At 55.8% G+C, this 19,486-nt stretch overlaps 1 protein-coding gene across 5 annotated transcripts in view; it reads right to left on the bottom strand.

Annotated features, from left to right (window-relative positions):
- The window catches only part of FMNL2 (formin like 2), a 127,438-nt gene extending 122,546 nt beyond the window's left edge, over nt 1-4,892 (bottom strand). For 3 of the 5 annotated variants that reach the window (XM_035566103.1, XM_035566102.2, XM_050711751.1), the window contains exon 1: nt 4,670-4,892. In XM_035566103.1, coding sequence (XP_035421996.1) covers nt 4,670-4,786 — 117 coding nt within the window. In that variant the 5' untranslated portion in view covers nt 4,787-4,892. The remainder of the gene's footprint in view (nt 1-4,669) is intronic. The other 2 variants (XM_035566104.2, XM_035566105.2) reach the window with 2 other exon arrangements.
- Nucleotides 4,893-19,486: the final 14,594 nt, after the last annotated feature.

Genomic DNA, 19,486 nt, shown 5'->3' with positions numbered 1-19,486 from the left:
TGGAAAGGTAAAGCATCTTGAGAGGCAAAGCACGCCTGAAAAACAGCGACAACGGCGGCACGTGGTTCTCACCTGGTCCTGTTCTGTTCCGCCGGGAGGTGACTGACCCGCTGTTACCCACCGCAGACATCCATCCCTCCTGCCCCAGTCCGTCCCCGCACCCCCTGCTCCCTCCCTGGCCACCCCAAGCACGCTGCAGTCACGAGGAAGTGACACACGCAGCTTGCCGGAACGGGTTCAGACCTCCAGCACAGCAGCCCAATAAATCAAGGCGATTATTTTACATGGAAATTCGGTACACACAAAAATATACGCACACGCATCCGCTTACCCGTTTTTGAAGCCTTCCAGGTTCCCAGGCGCTGAATTAATTTTAGGAATGTGAGTAACCTGCTGGCAGCTAAACACCCACTGGGCTACCCTCATGGTTCAGATGCTCAAAAAACACCAAACCACACAGCTTTATCAAAATATTCTACTGCGATACCTGGGCAGAACTACTTGCAAATGCCATTTACAAGCCAGCCTGACAGATGTTGTACCGTGAAGCGATTGTTCGCTCCATGAATTTAACCCGTCAGAAACATCTATTTTTAAACTTGCCTTATTAGGTTGTTTCTTCAGGGAGAAGGTACCATTGCTCAAACCATTTAAACGGGATCCCGAGGAAAGAGCCCAGAGGCAGAAATCTGTCAGACAGAAGGCCTGAGCAAGAAAACACAACAGGGCTTTCCAATTTCTGAAATCTAGTAAGCTACTTTTCCTGAATGCTGCTCCTAAAGCTAATTCAGCATCTCTCAGCTTCCATCACATTGCTCTCAAATCCCATCAAAACAATGCAAATTTCGCCCGATACAGGAGTAGAGTGTCGCAGTTGAAATTCATCCCCAGAGAGTTACGTCAGGTTTGGGAACCACAACAAGGACGTCGGTGCCCCACCAACCCCACCCAAATGGCAGGAACCAAACACCACCTTGCAGACATCCCCGGCAACAACGTCACGTTCTTTTAATGCTTTGCAGACTCTAAGCTGTATGTATTATACAACAATGCACAATGCATTTGATAGAGGATTAGGAAAAAGAATGGAAAACAGCTGGGAAACGTTACAGACTTTCACCCCGAGCTTACAAATTCCTTAGCAATAGACACTGCGCTGCTCTCTCGCCCCGTACGGAAAACGATGCTCGGACCAGATCCCCGGTGAAGAAGGAGAAGTAGAAGAAGCGCTGCCCAGCAGAGCCCCGTGTGCGGGGACCTTCCAGGCAGGTCCCATCTCCCCGGAGGCAGAGCGGAGCAGAAAGCAGAACCGTGTCCTCCCTCCGCGTCCCCCAGCCCCTCAGACCCATCCCTCCGTCCCGCGGGACCGGGCACAGAGAACTCCCCTGTAAAACCAACCAGCGCTCGGTGGGGGTAAGAGGATATTTCCTGCTAACCTCACCGCAGATATGTAATCCAGCAGTCAAATTATGTCAATCACAGCTCATTAGGCAACAATTTACCCTGCCAACTCCGTCCCGGCCGCTTCCTCCAAACCACGTGTCGTTTGCAAACACGCAGCCCCGTTAGGGGTTCAGAGGGAGACCACCCTGCTGCCGGAGCTGCTGCCGCTGCGAGGGGGAGCCTGGCTCCTGCCCCTGCACCTCCCGGCTCGCCGCATCGCACGCTGGTGCCACGATGTCTGCGGACACATGCGGCGCGCTCGGGCCGCGCCGGCGCTCGCACACGCTGAGCAACAGCTCCCTGTTCGATAAAATAGGGTTGGTTACTCGCATTCGGGATTTACGCGCACGTGCCCCGTAGGAGAGAGACGGGAGAAAAAAAATCCGAGGCAGCTGAAGAGGAAGATGGAGCACGGTGAGGGACTGGCTCCGGCAGGAGGTTCCTGCGGCCTCGCGGCCCAGGGGCTGTGCTGGTGCTGGCGAGCCCCAGAGCCAAGGCGAGAGCTGGGCTCCATCCGTCCCAGCACCCAGCACCCCTCGTCGGGGAACGGGGAACTCGGCGGCAAGAGCGCAGGCATTGTGCTGCCACCTTCCTGGACTTTACGCTCTCGCACGAGCTGGGAACCAAGGGAATTATTACACATATCCCAACAAAAGGGAAGAACGCCCGTCAGTTCGATAGGATGGAAAAAATGACACAGCTGGCAGATCTCTCTCAGATGATCCTCCACACGTCTCTGTTAGGTGCACACCATCAATGTCCTCCTGAAATGCACAGGCAAATGACCCCTGGTCCTCCCCTGCAGAGACAAGTAAAAACCTCATTGCAGCAAGGAGCCCAGGGAAGCGTGTTTACTTCACCAGTCGCTAAATCCATGGCAGATAACACAGGTTCACAGGGACAATCCTCCCGTGTTACCGACTCCAAGGACCGGGAGGTGTGATGCAGCCAGACCCGGCCCTGATGTCCTTCACCCTGCTGGGCAGCGTGGCACACACCCAGCCCGTCCTCAGTAATGCCCGTGGCACCGTTACAGGCGAAGGAACGTATCAGCACCGTTAGATTTGAGAGCTTCACTGGAAAACAGTGACCTGGAGCACTTCTCCCATCATCTCCTGCAATTTACGCGCCTCAAACCTCAAAGAGTGAGGCTAACCAAGGAGGCAATAAGATGACTGTGTGTGATTGAAGCGGACAAACTGCTACATCAGAGACCTTCCACAAAACGAAGGCTGCTAACAAGCTAGCAAACACAAGCTAGCACACACGTGTACCATCTCCAGGCGCCCCGCTGCTCGTCCACCCACTTCACAGACCACAGAGCTATTGGAGTAGACTAGGGTAGCATGTTCCAAGTGGAAAAAATAAGACAGCAGCCAATGTTACAGCACTTACGGCAAAAACATGACCATCCTGCGCTCTCTTCATGGACATGCACGTGGTTCAGAGGGCGGCTGCCACGAGCGTGGCAAAGCAGGAACCTTCCCCACACGGCCCCACAGTTTATGCACAGAGACGACCTGCTCAGCGTGAAGACCGTGTACCTGCAGGCAGCTGCACCTTCACTGGTGTCAAAAGCAGTCTTGGAAACATCATTAGCAGCAACAAAAGCGCTATTGCAGCAAAGCCCTTCGGGATCTCATCGGTGCGCGAGGAACGGTTATGCCAGGCTAAATTCTTAAACCGGAGTGGCGAGAAGGTGAGCTTCAGTCCTAGGAAGTTCAGCATCTCTTTCTTCATACTCATCTCCTGACTAATCCCCTCTCCCTACAGAAAATACTCCTCATCTCTGCTTTCCCCCAGACTGCCATTCCTTTCTCATTAATCTCTGCTATTTTACGGCCTGCCCAGTGCTGGGGTTTAACCAGTGCCACAGCCATCTTCCCCTCTGCACTGCAGAGAAAACAAAATAATAACAGCCCTGGAGTTTATTCTTCCATAAACTGGTCAGATATTTCCTGGAAGCTGCAACAAATACCAGCCATCCCTCACTGGTTTCGAGAGCAGGCTAAAGGCAGTTCTCAGCTTGCTGTGCCAGCAGCGGCCCTTGAGCCCCATCTTGCAGCTCCTGCTGCCAGGCGCGGAGCAGGGACCCGACAGACCGATCCCACAGACGTGCCTGCACTGCCGCCGTTCCCTCCAGCAAAGCAGTGGCCGGTCCTCTGAGCCTTAATTTAAGTCCACCTTCTGCAAACAGATGCCACCCACTCCTTGCAAGTACCTCAAGAAATCACAGGCCTGGCCCTGCTATCTCCCGTATTTATGTTACGTGTTTATCTACGACGCTCTGATGCTTCTCCCTTTCACCGACCCAGTCAGTAGGTCCCCAGTTTTCCTCCTGCTGGCTGTGCACGCAGGTTAAGCCGGGCTCGCCCTGGGTACGGTGTGCCGAAGCAGGGCTCACGGGCTGCACGCGGGGGCGTCCCCCCGCCAGCACAACGCCCGCGGGTTTCCCCGACAGGCGCGGGGCGAGATCAGGCGTTTTCCAGTAAACCCAGTAATCGTAACATCTCACTCACCATTTGGCTCATCGGTGGGGGGTTCCCAGCTGAATAGGCTTATTCTTTTCTTAGACACGATAATCTAATTGGGTCTAACCAGAAATAATCCTGCGCACATACCAGTGAGCGCCCACCCCGAGCAGCGGCACCGCAGGAGCCGGGGGCCGCCCGTCCCCATCCCCGTGGCTGTCGCAGGAGCCACTCCGGCAGCTTTCGTGGGACGTGACGGGACCTCGGGGTACGGCACACACACGGGTTTATGCCCCCCCCCCCCCCCCCGCCCAGCTCCTGGCTTTCAAGCCAAAAGCGAGCGCAGTGCCGGAGCCCCCGGGTGCTGCCCGCCTCCTGCGGCTGCGGGACCACCGGGACCACCGGGACCACCACACCAGGGCCGGTGCGTGGCGCCGGGCGAAGCTGCAGGAGCAGCAGGGTTCCGGCCGGGCAGCCCTTTGTGCTCCTCAGGTGGAGGGATCCAAACACGGCCAGAAAGGAGCCGAAGCAAGAGGCAAAGTCCGCGCGGCCGGCCCGCCGCCGCCCAGCCCCGGCCCGGCCCGGCACAGCCCGCAGGTGCCCGGGGGCAGGCGGCCCCAGCCCGGGGGGGCTCCGGCGCAAACCCCCCGCTCCCCGCCGAGCCCACCCGCCCCCGACCCGGGGCAGCGCCGCGCTCCCGCCGCCCCCTCCCCGCCCCCGGCCGCCCGCCCGCAGACAATGGGGCCGGCGCTCACCAGCACGACGGCGAAGCGCTCCTCCAGCTCGCCGGGCTCGGGCATGGGCAGCTTGAGGGGCACGCTGTGCGCCCGGAGCTCCGTCTGCTGCGAGTCCACGCTCCCCGCGTTGCCCATGGCGGCGGCGGCGGCGGCGGCCCCTCCGCGCTGCCTCCGCGCTCCGGAGCCGCCGAGCCAGGCGGGCTCGGCGCCCCGCGGTCGCCCTCTAGCACCGACGGCGGAACGCCGCGCCGCCGCCCGGCATGGCTCGCCGCCCTCGCCCTCCCCCCGGGGCGGGCTCGCTCCGGCTCCGGCTCCGGCTCCGGCTGCGGCTCCGGCTCCCCCGCATGCCGCCCCGCGGCCCGCACAAAGCCCCGCTCCGCCCCCGGCCCGGGGCGCGCTGGGACTCGTAGTCCCGCCGGCCCTCCTCAGCCCCGCCGCGACCCTCAGCCCGCCCCGGCCCGGCCCGGCCGCCCCCGGCCTCCATTTTACCTCACAAGGGCGGCCCGGGCTCTCCCGCGGGGGTCGCCTCACACAGGCAGCCCCTCGCCGTCCCCGCACGGAGACGGCGGTTTGGGGCGCCGGCCGTGGTTTGGGGCGCCCAGCCGTGTTTTGGGGAGCCCGGCCGTGGGTTGGGGCGCCCAGCTGTGGTTTGGGGCACCCAGCCGTGGTTTTGGGGCACCCAGCCACGGTTTGGGGCGCCGTGACAGGAGTTGGGGTGAAGATGCCGCCCTCGCGGCTCCGAGCCTTGTTTGTTTAGAGCCACGCGAGCTGTGTAAGGGATTTTCAGGGAGCCCTCCTGGGGCGGCCTCGCTTTCCAGCCCCACAGACCGGGTTTGGGTTTCATGAAGACAGCAGGATGGGGTGACAAATAAATCCCAAAGTCCAAGGTGATGCCGCCTGAACAAGCCCATAAACACGACAGTGTTGCCTCAGCGTCACCCCGCAGATCGCCCTTGTCCCCCGTGCATCAAAGCCGCCCTCTCGCCAGATGTTGTTGTCTGACTTTTTTTACCATTTCCTGTAAACTCTCTCTGGACCAAAAAGATCACGACGGTCAAGCCCAGACCACGTTAATGCTTGGAGCTGGGCTGCTCTCCGTTCACCCCGCGGCATTACAAGCACTAGCCCAGTGGCGAGGTGCCTGCCGTGGGCTTGGAGGAAAACTCTGCAACTTGGCCAAGATGGCATTGACCCATTTGGTGACCCCGCTGCATTGCACTGATACCTCCAGCTGAGGCCTGATTCCTTCCCTGCCTCACACCTGGCAATCCGTATCCCTGTTTTACATTAGTGTTCGATTGCCCTTCCAAAGAGGAATGAATTTCACCGAGCCTCACCGTCACGAGGGCACACTCACTGACTCCTGGCCCGTTCTTGCTTTGGCATTGCGGAGTAGGGGTTTGCATATGCATCGCTTTGGTGCACGGTGCTGTGCCAGCTCGCAATTATGAATAAAATTGAAAACATCATTAAAGGCTTTCAGCCATTATGTGCGAAGTTCTGCATTTCTGCTGCCAGCTAGTTCAGGAAAGTCAGTGAATCTCATGAATCAAATTACACGAGGATTCACTAGTGCTGTTACCTGGCAGGCAGCAGTAAATGTACCGGTGCGCTCTGCAAGGGGGTTTGGCCAGATCCATCAATTTCTGCTGGGATATAGGATATTTTTGGCTTTGCCTGGTAGGAGTTGGTAACTATCCATGTGGAGATTCATTTAGGGGGAAAGAAAAGCAAGAAAATGTGCATGATTATTTAGCAACAGGAGAGCGTGGCACGATTGGAAACATTCTTGTCCAACAGACAAGAATTTCTTAAAACTGCTTTGCTAACACCCTAAAATGCTTACAATATCCTTAATAAGATATTTTTTTAGAACTGTAGACTGCCCTTTAGTTAATTAAGCTTCTCAAGACCCCTGTGAGATAAGGGATCATCAGAGTATCACAGACGAGGGCTGGGGGTCAGGCTGCAGGGTGACACAGACCGTCTGTAGCCACGGGTGCTCTGTTTGCCCAGCAGCGGACCTGCCTGTGCTGCAGAGCATTCCCCATGCCCCGGCTGCCAGTGCAAAGCAGGGCCACAACAACTTAGTTTTCTGAATTAGGGGAAATCATCTCAGCGTTATTAAGGCCCTCTGGATGAGGTAAGACATTTGGGGACCAGGAGCTGCTGCTAGCCATGCATACCTGGGGAAGGTGAGGATAACGGCAGGTCAAACTGGATTCCTTGGCTGACATTGAGGCAAGGAGCCATGGGCTGTCCTTCAGCCAGTTCAGCTCCAAATCATGCTATAAGGCATATGCAGTTCAAAACCAGACTTGCGAAATTTTTAATGAAACTAACCATCCATGAGCACGGTGACTGTTTACCATAAATGCAGCATGCACAAAGGGAAGGAATTCTTTTAAGAGAACAAAATTATTTTTGAACAATTTGTTGTAGTCCGTCGCTGGGGTGCCAACATTTGCAAGCATTAAAATCAGCGCGGCAGCATTGCTGAACAAAAAGCTATTTAGCTGGCTCACACTTAAACTAAAGAAATTATTCTGGGATAAAAATTAATTAACAAGACCTCAGTTTTGCAATTATTTATTTAAACTAGATAACCAGCTACACCATTTCTAGTTTCCAGAGTTCATCCCAGGCGTCCGAGCTGTTCATGCTGGGTGATGCCACCAGGGTGTCACTGGCTGAGCCGGGGTTAATGGCCACACCAGCTCCGCAAGGGCTCCAAACCATAATCGCATGTGGAATTTCACTGTGGAATGAGACAAATACTTCCCAGCCTTTACCGAAGCGATCCGATAGCTCTGTCACCAAGATCTCTGTGTCAAAACAAAGCTGGAAGTTTGGGTTCAAGCCTTTCTTAAATTCCTCTGATCTGCTGGACTAGGATCGTTTTATGAAGCCTCATTTTCGCCAATGCTCAGCATTTCCCGATGGATCCTGAGCTGACATTTCTGTGGAGTTCCAGACGATTTGATTTAACGCTTTTGAAGCTGGAGGGTCAGTGTCAGGCTTTAATAAATAGCTAGGTACTAGCTCAGCAATGGCAGAGGCAGTGTTCATTCATAATAAAGATGTACTGCGACCGTAAACTCCATTGTGAGCTGAGCGCGCACACTTAAGAAGAGATTATTGATTGCAGCGCAGTAACAGCTGACCTTGCCTGGAAGACTACAGAGGACTTCTTCTATAATAAATGGGAAAAAAAAAAAAAAAAAGCTGGATTCTGAGAATAGCCTTTGCGAGGAAAATCATCTTCTGCGGTGATATCCCAATGATAGGAAATCAGGGACTTGATAGATAGTCTTTATCTTTGCGCACATCAGCTGTTAAAGAGGAGGAGGTTGCACCTGGGGTTGCCGTGTTTTACCCAGTACGACATATCTGCTAATCTACCTCAGTGCCTGTTAGCCTTGTATTTATAGGGATTTCCTCCAAGTACCAGCAGCCTGCCTTATCTAGCCCCAACAGATTGCAGAAATAAGTTGTAAAATAATGGTCGGGCCTGCTGGACTTAACAGTATTGCAGGTTATCTTTGAGTGGTACATGTTTTGTTTGAAAATTAATTAAATACAAATCAGTAAAGCACCTGGAACGCGAAAAGTCCGCAGTCACTCTGAAGGGCCTTACTGATCGTCACGCTGATTTCTTTTCTACAGGCGCCTGTACGTCAGCACCTAAAGCCTCATCGGCTTTGATCCTACCTCCTGCCATGGCGGTGGGCACGTCCCCGCTCTGCTAACATCCCCTTCCATGCCCGTGTCCACAGCCTCATCGCACACGCCTGTTCCTGCACCCTGCGCCGAGATCTGAGCCTGTGATAGCAGATGCAAATGGCCCGAGTCCCAGCACGCCGAGTTATTAGGCTCATATCTTGTTAGCCCTCTGATTTCTCTCTGTTTGCTAGAAATCAGATTATTAACTTTGAATCTGATTTACTCGCAGCAGCTACGCTCTGCTGTAATGGCGCTGACGTCCTTGGACTCGCTGCCAGCGCTGGTTTGGGGAGATCAGAGGCAGCGCCTTGGAGCCAGGCCGTGACATGGGCAGCAGTCGGCTCTGCTCAGAGCATCCCGATGGCAGCGAGCTCCAGACACAGCATCCCCACATCTCCGGGCGCGGGGACCTGCAGCCGCTCAGCCCAAAAGCCGCTGGCACAAGGATTTTGCATCTCTCTTCCGACCCTTTATTTATTTCTTAGAAATATTCAGGCTCAGTCGCTGAAGCAAGGCTGTGTGCGCGGCAGAGCCGGCGGGGACGCGGCAGTGAGAGCTCTCTCTAGAGTCCAGAGAGTGCAACTCTCAGCGTGAATCCGAACACGTGCGCTTGGCAGAAAAGCCGCGGTAATGGCAAACAACCCGACTTGTGCCTCTGCCACTTTATTGACCCGGATTTCTGCAGGTGAGGCAGCGCCGGTTCGGCACAGCCACGACTGCTCGCCGAGAGCAAACCTGCCTGGCACTGCCGGCCGGGGGGATGCAGCCCGGGGTATTTTTAGCAAAGCTCCGATCCTCCTGCTTTCCAAGACAGCTAGTCTGAGCCATCGGCCCACGGTCTGGGGAAAAATTTGGTTACAGGAAGCAGCACGAGCATTTGGTCCGTGGGATGGAGCGCAGAGAGCGTCTGCTTTAAAACATGTCCCCGGGAGATGTACTCACAAACACGGGGTGCTCGCTCAGCTGTCACGCTTCCTCAGGATCCTTAGAAATTGATGTTATTTATGGCTGAAGTTTTCCACGCACCGGGTACAGATTTGCAGTGCGTGCTCTCCCAGACCCCCACTGGCACACGACCTCCACACCCTGCCTCCCCATCCCCTCCTGCACCCATCGGGGCTGCAGCATCGCCCGAAGCGGAGCAGGGAGAGGCTCCCCCGGGCAGCACCAGCCCGGATGGGTGCAGAGCTCCCCGCACGCCCCCAGCCTCCAGCCACAGGCAGGGGTCCCCGCAGCAGCCCCAGCACGGCTCAGGAGCTCCGTGTCCGGCCCGATGGCATCCCGTTTGTGAGCAAATGTCCCTCGAGTGTTGTCTTGTGGCGCGGCTGGGAGCTCGCCGGAGATTTACGGGCAGGAAGGCAGGCAGACAAAACGCAACTTCTGAATTCCCAGAAAGGCAAAGAATTGCAAACGCTCGTGAAAATGAGATAATGGAGCAGAAAATAATGGGAGGGGATGAGTCAATATTTAACAGCGCTCGTATCTGGGTGTAAAGCAGCACTTTCTGAACGCGGCTGGAGACGGAGGCCAGGCTAGATGTGTATCTGTGCGCCTGCCCGTAGCTTTCAGCTGGCTGCAGGACCCGTGGCTATCAAAGGAGCGTCAGAGCCATTGTCAAGGCGGGGACGTTTTCTGACCTCGGCGGATTGTTTTTATTAATTGCAAAAATACTCCTTCTCCCCTTGTCTTCCCAGAACGCCTGCCAGCGTGCGGGTCCCGGGACCGAGCTCCGGCGGCTCCGCGGCCTCGGCTGGCCGGCGGCCGTGGGACAATGGCAGCATTGTGCCGGGCCGGGAGGCGAGCTCGGTGCGCGTCCACGCCGCGCTCAGGCGTCAGCGCCGCACAAGTTTCCATTGTTTTGCCACCAGGGCCTCCTGACAAAAGAACTCCTGAGGACTGTTAGGCAAGAGGAATACAATTAATTTAATTTTTTCAGCCGATAGAAGCCGTTTAGAGGCCTTAAATGAGTTTCAGAAGTCATGAGAAAAATATGGATTTCAATTTGCAGGGCTGATGAATAACATTTGTCTCTCAGCGAGCAGGGGAGGGGAGGGCTTGCGAGCGCTGGGCTTGCTCGGTCTCTGCAGCACCTTGCCCAGACCCTGCGCATCAGAGCAGGCTTCCTGACCTCCCCGTACCAGCTTGGAGCTCCCAGCAGACACCAGGGCAATGCGGATGGCACCGTTTAAGGACAGAGCGCAGGTTTTCCGTGTGCAGCTGTAGCCCGCGAGGTTCCGCCTTGTCCCACCAGGAATGCAAGGCCAAACTGGGATCCAAAACGGTGTCCCAGCTTGGCAGGGCTGGTCTTCTGCGAACCGCCGGTCTGAGCTCCAGCAGCCTCGGCGGTGGCTCCGCAGGGGAGCGTTGCGCACGGCCGTGCCAGCTCGGACACACACCTGGAGCTCCGGAGCTGCTCGGTGTGCTCTGTCTGACCATCGCAGCTATACACGTGCTAGAACTGATGCGTGCACCAGAGCAGCCCCAGGAGGCACTGCCTGAGGCCTCCTGCCCCTGGAGGAACGCCGGTGGTTTGGGCTGGCCGGGCTGGCCGCGGCTCGCCGGGCACCCCAATATCGGGACGCACCGCGCCTGGTCCTGGGCCGGCTGCCGGCCAGGGAAATCTCCCTGGGAATGAAGCCATGAGACAGAGAACACGGGTTTCCTCGTTATTAGTAGCATAATTAGAGCGTGTTTCCCAGAAAACAGGATGGGGTGACAAATTGGCTCTTTTCTTTGCGTGGTGCAGAGCCCGGCCTGAGCCGGGTTGTGCCCGTGTGCGTGCCCGCTGTGTGCTTTTTGAGACGCGTGTCTGCATATGCATGCGTGTTAGATCTACAAACTTTTTAATGTTTCACAGGAAATGAAGCTGTTGCTAGAGAAAATATTTACAGATGGGTAGCAGTCGCTACACCCTTTTGGCTGCTCTTTGAGTGCTCGCCTTGCAAATCGCATCGTTCAGCCACAAAAGCAGGCCGAGCTAGCAATTACTGCTTGCGACGGGAGACGGGAGTGGAGTGTGACCAGCGGCTGTGCAACGTGCTAGGACGTGTGGCAGGGAAAATGCTTGCTCAGGAGGGCTTTGGGCAGTGTCCTGACGCGGACTGCAGCAGCGTTATCTGAAAGCCGTTTATCGGAGCACTTCTCCGGACCCCACTGCCGCCCCATTCCTGCCGACTCAGCTCCTCTTTGTTTTGCTTCTCTCTCCTTGCTAGCGAGAACAGAGATGCTGCAGTGCATGGCTGGGTGGGTGACCTCAGCCTCGATGCCAAACGGATGACTAAAATGAATACAGAAAGCACAACCCATTGTCTTCTCGCTGAAATGCCAGCTTTGTTCCACGTGGGGCTGCCGGCTTATCGGGATAACCCCTTCGATGCTGCGCCGAGGTTCCAGCCCTGCAGCCCGTGGCCCGTCATTAATTCAGCCTTGCCGAAAGCCGCGGTGTCACCTAAAGGCTCGCGTTGTACCTGGCAGGCAGCAGCCCCCGTGGGACAGCGGGCGGTGCGGTGCCGCCGGGTGAAAGCAGCTCGCCCTCGGCGCGCCCCGGGTACCTGCAGCGCTCGGTGCTCCACGTTTCAGCGTTTAGACCCCGGTGAAGGGTCAAACCCACCCTCGCCCTCCCTGTTCCCACTTGACCAGCACAGGGTGCTGTTTGCGGGGCCGGCAGCTTTCCTGCAGCCGCTGTTGTCTCCCCAGGGGCTGCAGGAGCCCCGGCACGGCCCCGATGTGGCCGTGGCAGAGCGGCAGGAGGGGCAGTGAAGGAAGGGCTCCGCCTGGGGACACGATGGAGAGGGCGTGCGGTAGAAGTCTGTGCAGCCACGGGAAGTTACTCGCTAATTCTCGGCAGAGGTCACGTTGTGGGGTCCCAGACTGCGTTCAGCACACCCCCGGAGGAGCAGGGCTATTCGTGGAGCAGTGCGGGTGCAGCCTCCGAGCACGAAGAGCCCGAAAGGCCGGGCTGCAGGGTGCTCCAGGTGGCAGATCCCCGGGGGAAGAACCTCTCTGTTTTTAAACACATTTCTCAGTGTATCCCCTTCTGACCATTCCCAGAGAGACCTTTGGCTCCTGCTCTTCTAGACCTTAATCCCTTTCCCAGCTGAAATGACCGGGCTGTGCCGCCCTCCCGCCCTGCAGTCCCCCCGCGGGCACGAGCCCAGGAGCGGCCCGGCAAGGCCCAGGCCTCCCGTCGCCATTTACCAGCAAGCGAGGTCTCGTCGTGCCGTTGCTTGGAGTTCAGTGAAACTCAGAATTTAAAACCAGCGCAGGGGGGCTGCACACAGGTGACGACGGTCCCGTCCCCCCCCCCCCCCCCCCAGGGCTGGCGCTGCTCCCAGTCACAGGCTCCCTGCCCAGGGCCGCGCTGCGGGCTCGCCGCTGCCAACCTGGCCACGTCCTCCTGCGGCAGCCACGAGCAAATACACAACCAAACCCAAACAGAATCCACCCCGGCCAGCTCCGAGCATGCCTTCCCCTGTGAAAAATGGGGCAGAAGAGTCGTCGGTTTTTCACGGTGTGGGTGTGATTAATGAACTTAATCACAGGACACTTTGATCCGTCTCCTGTTTGTGAAGGATAGTCGAAAACAAGAAGGGCTGCTACCCTTGGTGCTTCTGTAATTGTGTTAATCATGGAAACCAGGGAGGCTTTTGCATAGTCAGCACTTGCATGCATTAGAAAATATATTTGCAAAACACAACAACACTCGCTTTCATATTCCGAAGCCAGGGAGCATATCCTAGTTGGCAGAAAGCTCAAAGGAAATTTATGAAGACCCAAAAAACCTTGCAGGAATTTAATTAAACTTGAACGTTGCTAACACTCACACGTATCTGCTTATACGGTGTCATCTCCAGGCGAAGCTGCCTCTCTGCTCGTGTCTCCGGCTGTTCCAGGCTCCGTGGTCTGGCCGCTCGCTGCCACCCGTGCGGGGCGATGCTGGGTCCACGCCAGCCCCGCAGGCCCATCCTTTGCCCCTCTCACAGCCCAAAATGTGCAAGCAGAATGGGGAGAAATGGCCCATACTGATTAACGGGGTCATGCTCTCGGTCCTGCGCAGGAGCAAGCAGAACCTGCAGCTGGAAAATAGCATTTTTTTGTTAATTTGTGTTTTGTTGGTGGGGCTGTGCAGGGGCTGGGTCTCTGCTGCCTCTCACACGCAGCACGCTGTGCTCCGCCATGCCCACGGTGCCAACGTCCCCACCGCCACCGGGCTGCTGGCACGCGGTCCCAAACGCCCCCCAGACGCCAGGCGCTCCCAACCGCACCCATCGCTGGGTCACCGCCTGTCCTTCACCTCACCTTTGCCCCCGGCCGCGCAGTTTGGACGGTTTTAGCATCTTTGGAGGCAGTTAACATTCCAGCCAGCCCTGCCCACCTCCCCCAGGCCCCGGCCCCGAGCACGCCCCAGCCCCGGCTGTGCCTGGAGCCAGCCCCGAGAAACTGGGGTGAGCCCCAGCGCAGGGCAGCCGGCAGCCGGCCGTGCCCGGGGAAGGCAGAGAGAACATTTATGGAAAGGGAGGAAATGAGGGGAAAATTTAGGCTGGATTTAAAAATTAAACTTTTTTAATTAGTGAATTCTTTACCGCAGAAGAATTTACATTGGCTAGTATACGATTCCTCATTGCTTAAGGGATTTAAAACCAGACTGCTCTCCGCTCCAAAAAAGTGCTATAAGCAACAGTTCTTTGCTTATAATGAACTGGAAATACTGGCAAGGCTCCATCGCCTTCAAATATTTTCCCTTGTATCTTCGGAGGTTAAAATAAATTATTCTGAGATGTAACAGATGTAGAAGGCAGTCAGTGACATTCCTCCGCCCTTCCTAGCCGAGCTCGCCTTCCTCTGCGGCACTCAAGGGGCAGCAGCGGTTGTCACCCTCTCACAACGACGGGCTGCCCACGACGGCGCTGCCACCGCGGTGCCCCAAGGCTGTGGGACGCGGCGCTGGTGGGACCTGCCCGCTCCTGGAGCCCTGTCCCCGTCCCTGTCCCGCCGGCAGCGGCCTTCCTAAACACCTTCTTGTGAAACACCTGCGGCGTTCTAACCGCAGAGCTGCTCCGTGCACGAGGTTTTGGAGGAGGTGATGCTCGGCATCTGGCCGGTGGCTGCGCACGTAGGGCCCGGCTGCACCTCCGCTGTCCCCGCTGCGCCCCGGGGCTGGCCAAGCCCTTGCTGCGGCCCACGGAGAGTATCGAGCAGGTCTGTTTCTGGGGCAGCAATGAAATAAGGTCGTTTCCATCACCACGGGATCTCCTGTGACATAATATTTTGACTCAGACGTGTGTTTGCTCATTAGGATCATTCGTCTGCGTTCTGGCAGATTGGGCTTCAACGTGGACCACAGCCCCGCCGCGGGGTTTGGGCTGGAGGGGCCTCAGAGCCCACCCCTGTCATGGGCAGGGACGTCCCCAGGTCCCCCTCCTCCCTGTAGGCTCTGAGAAAGAGAACGAGGGATGCAAGGAAAGGCGTTGGGATGAACCATCCAGCATTTGGTGGGGCAATAGGTGACAAAATGCTTTTAAAAACCGTCCAGTTTGGTGCCGGCAGCTGGAGGAGGACTCGGGGCTCGGTATGGCCAGAGCGGGTGACACTCGCCGTGGGTCAGCACGCCGCTGGGCTCCCTGTGACCCCGCATGGGGCTGTAGCCAGTCAGCCATTTGGGGATGGGAAGCTTTAGGCTTCTCACCGTCTCCTTCTTCTGCATTTAAAGCAAAATTAGGAGCGCGGAGCAGGAAGCCTCGCGGCTCAGCTGCTGCCGTGAGCAATGTGAGAGCTGCAGCCTTTTCTGACGACACAAACAAGACGGGCAGCGGCAGCCCTACATAAGTCAAGCAGCTCCCCCAGACCCTTGGCGCGGTGCCTTTCTTTTCTTCTTTTTTTTTTTTTTTTTTTTTTTTTTACAAATGCCAGAAGCATTTTCTTTAGAAAAATGTAAGTCACCGGTGGCCAAACCAGCAGATTTGCGCTTTTGGTCCGTGTCCTAATGGGGTGTCAGTGCTGGCTGCTGCTCCGGGACGGCCGGCGGCCGGCACCAAGCTCTCTTTTGCGCTTCTCCCCCCTCGGCCGTCCCCTGCCGTGGGCCACCAGCGCCTGTCCCACCTCTGCCCCGCACCGAGCGCCCAGCACCAGCCCCAGTGTTGAACAGGAAACATTATGGCGGCTCTTAGCACGATTCGCTAACCCGATTAAGCTGCAGTTTTGCTGTCCTGTAGGAAAGTATCAGACGGCACAAGCTCTGTGGCAGGGAGAAGGGGCTCACAGGGCAGCTCCCCGTCCTCTGTGCATGCCCCAGGCACCGGGCTCCTGCTACCTGCACGAGCATTCCCGTGCATGCGGGACGTTGCCTCCGCCACGCTCCACTGGGGCTGAACCGGCTGCTTCAGCCAGCAGCCCCAGGGCAAACCCGCTGGCCGTAATTCGTGTGGAATAAAGGAACCGGCTCAAACTGAGCGGAATTGGTTCCCCTGCTCCAGTTAATGTTTCCGGGCGGCTTTGCTCGCAAGCCGTGTGAATGCGGCACGAAAAGAGAAACAAAAGAAGTACGAGGCTGGCTGAAAACAAACGAGCTTTCCATTTTTAAAAATTATAAAATAAATTCAGAATGGCTTTTTTTCAATTCGTTGTGAAATGCTAGCTGGGTTTGCAGCGATGGAGGGAATTATGCAGCTGGAGCTCCCAGGACGGCGGAGGGAAATGCTGTTCCCAGCCCGCCTGTGTGATCATGCCCCTGCGGTGCCTCTTCCAATTTAAAATCATCCATTTATGAGGTTAGAAACTGGCAAATTACTCATTATTTTCTGCTCATAAACCTTTTTTCATTTGAGGATCTCAGAGTAGTTTATAAACATGAATTTAGCCACAAGACAGCCACGCAGGGCCTATCCTAGCCTATCCTACTTGTCGAACAGGTGTGCAACCAGGGGCAGATCTGGCCCAGTTTGCCAGGAGAGGACATTTCCGACAGTTTGGAGAATTTCCTTTCAGTCCTCCCGTGGCAGGTTTGAAGTACAAAAAATGCAGGGCCGGGAAACTGAAGGAAACGTTTTCTCCGAGACACACTTTTAAGGGAAATTCAGGCGATTTTCTTCGAGGCAGAGTTAACTGCAGACTGCATCAGTGCGACGTCGCTGATCCTGACGGGTGAGCCAGGAGCATCCTGGTGGCACATCTGGGCGGGCCTCTGCTCTTACGGGTACCACAGGATCCTCCTGCGTGTACCCGCAACAGCAAAAAAGCCACTTCCCTCTCCGCCAGGACCCCTGGCTGCCAGAGAACCTGCAGCTTGGGGTAAATCCTGGAAAATGCACAGCTCGAATCAGCAGACTTGTGTTGCTCGCTGCACGTGGGGGTTCATTTTGTCGGGCTGGCTCCTTTGTCCCAGTCCCTGTCTCATGAACTCCCGAGTCTCTCTCTGACACGGGTCTGTTTTGATTTGTTTTGTTTTTTTGCTGAAGAAGTGGAACAAGACTCGCAGCACCAACCGGATACGTTTTGTCCTGTGCGATCAGCTGGTTGCTGAGCATACATTAAACGTGTGTGACCGTGTCTGTCTGACACAGCGACTGCCGGGCCGCGCTGCTGTTTTCTCTCCTACTTCAGCATCCATAAAGGCGGGTGTAGGAGCTCAGAAATAATTAAAAATGTACATCTGTGTGCTCTGTGCTGCCTTGCTGATTATGTGCTTGAAGGCACGGAAAGTGTGTCCAGATGCTCAGTCTGGAGTTGGGATGAGCACCCCAAAATAACGCGCAGCCTTGTTGCCCAGCACCGAGCTCTGCATTTGCACTCGCCGCTCTGAAAAGCACAAGCCAGCCTCAGAAGGGTTCCTAGGAGTCCCAGCACGCCGAATGCAACCCCTTTGTTACCAGAGCTGCAGACAGGTCCAGCTCTGCCCCCGGTCCTGCTTACACACTGTCTGGGCGCGAGCTGCCACCGGACAGCGAGATGCGAAGCAGCGTGCCGGCGCTTCCCGTTCAGAGCGCGAATGCGTGCACTGAAAGGACACTGAACTCGGGGGCTCGTCAGAGGAAGCATCTGACCCGAAATTTGGCTTGTGAAGCAGTCGGGGATGCATCGCGGCCGCATTCTGCCCTGGTGGTGCCTTTGTCAGGGCGGTGGCTGGGAGGTGACTGCTGCATCGAGGTGCTGGGCGGGCGCTGGGCATGGAAGAACTGGGGAGAAGTGGGATGCATCCATACTGGCCCCCTAACCTCTCCCCCTCCGTCTTCTCCATGGTGGCTAATATAAGAAAGATAAATAACGCTGTGAAACAACAGGTACAAGGAAATAAAACTTTTAATTGGGAAAAAAATAATCTATTTCAGTTAATATCAGCTTGATTCCAAGTGTATTGCAATAACCATGCATAAAAAGGCGTCTTAAATGCTTGCATGAGGAAACTTGAATGCTTAATCTGTATAACAAAAGCCAAAAAAAATTAACAATAATGAATCAAAGTCTTTAAACAGTGAGGGCATGTTGCATTTAAGTGGCATCAGGCTGTGTATAAAGTAAAAGTCACTATAAAAACGCTCCAGCTTTTCCATACTTGTTTCAAGCAGTATCTTTTCGCATGCAAGGGCACGAAGGATACGAGGTCTGCTCATCTGTTGAGCAGAAAGCAGTAAAAATGCAGAATACTAACACTTGAAAGAGCGTGCTGCTCTCCAGCTTCCCTCATCACAAGCCTCACCTAACAGAAAAATCAGAAGGGCTGGGGGGGAGAGTCTTCGCGTGGACATCTTGAAATGCTTTAGCAGAATTATTTTCAGCATTTCTCTGCTTAATCAGTTTCTCTGTCTGCATGACTCCTACACAGAGCACCAAGGGAGAGAGACCATTAGAAAAAGAGGAAAAAATATTTCAGTAAACCACAAAAACTGGCAAGTAAACTAGGGGGCAGCTGGGGAAATACAGAGAGCCCAGTCAGTTGCAAAACAAAGCTCAAAGTCTTAGCAACTCACTTCTGGGCTTTTAGGCAGTAGGGAAAAGCTCCCTAAGTGCTACCCAAGTTCTTTAAAAGCAAACATTTTGGACAATATTAATTGTCCTTCAACACATCTGTTATAAAAGTTAAGGCTTGAAATTAAATATTATGACAACACATTGTTATAAAAGTGACGTGGGAAGCTCAGAGTGGGCCCCTTTGATGTGTGACAGGGCAGCACAGAGCGAGCAGAAGCCGATCCGTCGCTGATACAGGCACCAGAGCCTGCAGGTGGTCCTCGTGACGGCACAGCAGCCAGCGCGGGGGCACGGCCTGCTCGCTGCTCGGGGGGAGCAGACTGCCAGATTTGGTCCGGAGAAACGAGTTCAGAAGTAACTTTTTTTTATAGTTGTTTTTCTGTCCTCCTCGGTAGGGCTTCGTAGGAGTTATTCTTAATGAACAGCTTGTTCCTGCAGGACTCAAATAATTGGCAGAGCCCTATTTTTTTTTTCTTTTCTCCTCCCATGTCTTGTTATTACTGCGGATTTAATTATTTACCGAGGAATTTGGGTTTACTAAGGGCCATCGGGAAATGTCCTGTGGCTTTGGTTGTGCTGTCACCTAGAGCAGGAGTTCCGTAGATGCTTCTGGACTGTGCACAGCTGCTGGAAGGTGAGGGGCTCAGCACCGGTGGTCCTTCCCCATCCTTCACCTCTGGAAGCGTGACAGCTCTCAGATGCTGCGTCCCACCACGACCAGATAATAAATGGAGTGAACGTACGCGAAGCATTTCATTTGATTCCACGTCAAGGTGACAGAAACAACACTGTGGTATTTTAGGAAATGGGGAAGACACCCAAGCCCGATTCACTGACTGAAATCCCAAGTTTCGATTTAATTACTGAACTTGAGGCGGAGGGAGGGGCATTGCGCCCCGCGCCGCCCTGCCACCACCGCCTCCGCCGGCTCACCTCAGCCCCGCCGCAGCGAGCCGGCGGCGCCCCCTGCAGCCTGCCGGCGGCCTGGCACGGCTCGGCCCGGCCCGGCTCGGCTCGGCCCGCCCCGGGGCCGCTGCTCGGGGACACCGCGCGGCCGCAGGAGCTCAGGGCCTGGGGACAGGCGCTGCTGACACACAGCGTGCTGAGGTGCCGGCGCTGCCTCCCCTCCTGGAGGGATATGGGTATACT

This window comes from Cygnus atratus, chromosome 6 (genome assembly GCF_013377495.2).
Source record: "Cygnus atratus isolate AKBS03 ecotype Queensland, Australia chromosome 6, CAtr_DNAZoo_HiC_assembly, whole genome shotgun sequence".
Lineage (NCBI taxonomy): Eukaryota > Metazoa > Chordata > Aves > Anseriformes > Anatidae > Cygnus > Cygnus atratus.
Note: the sequence above shows the minus strand (reverse complement) of the source record. Positions and strands in the feature narration are given on the sequence as shown.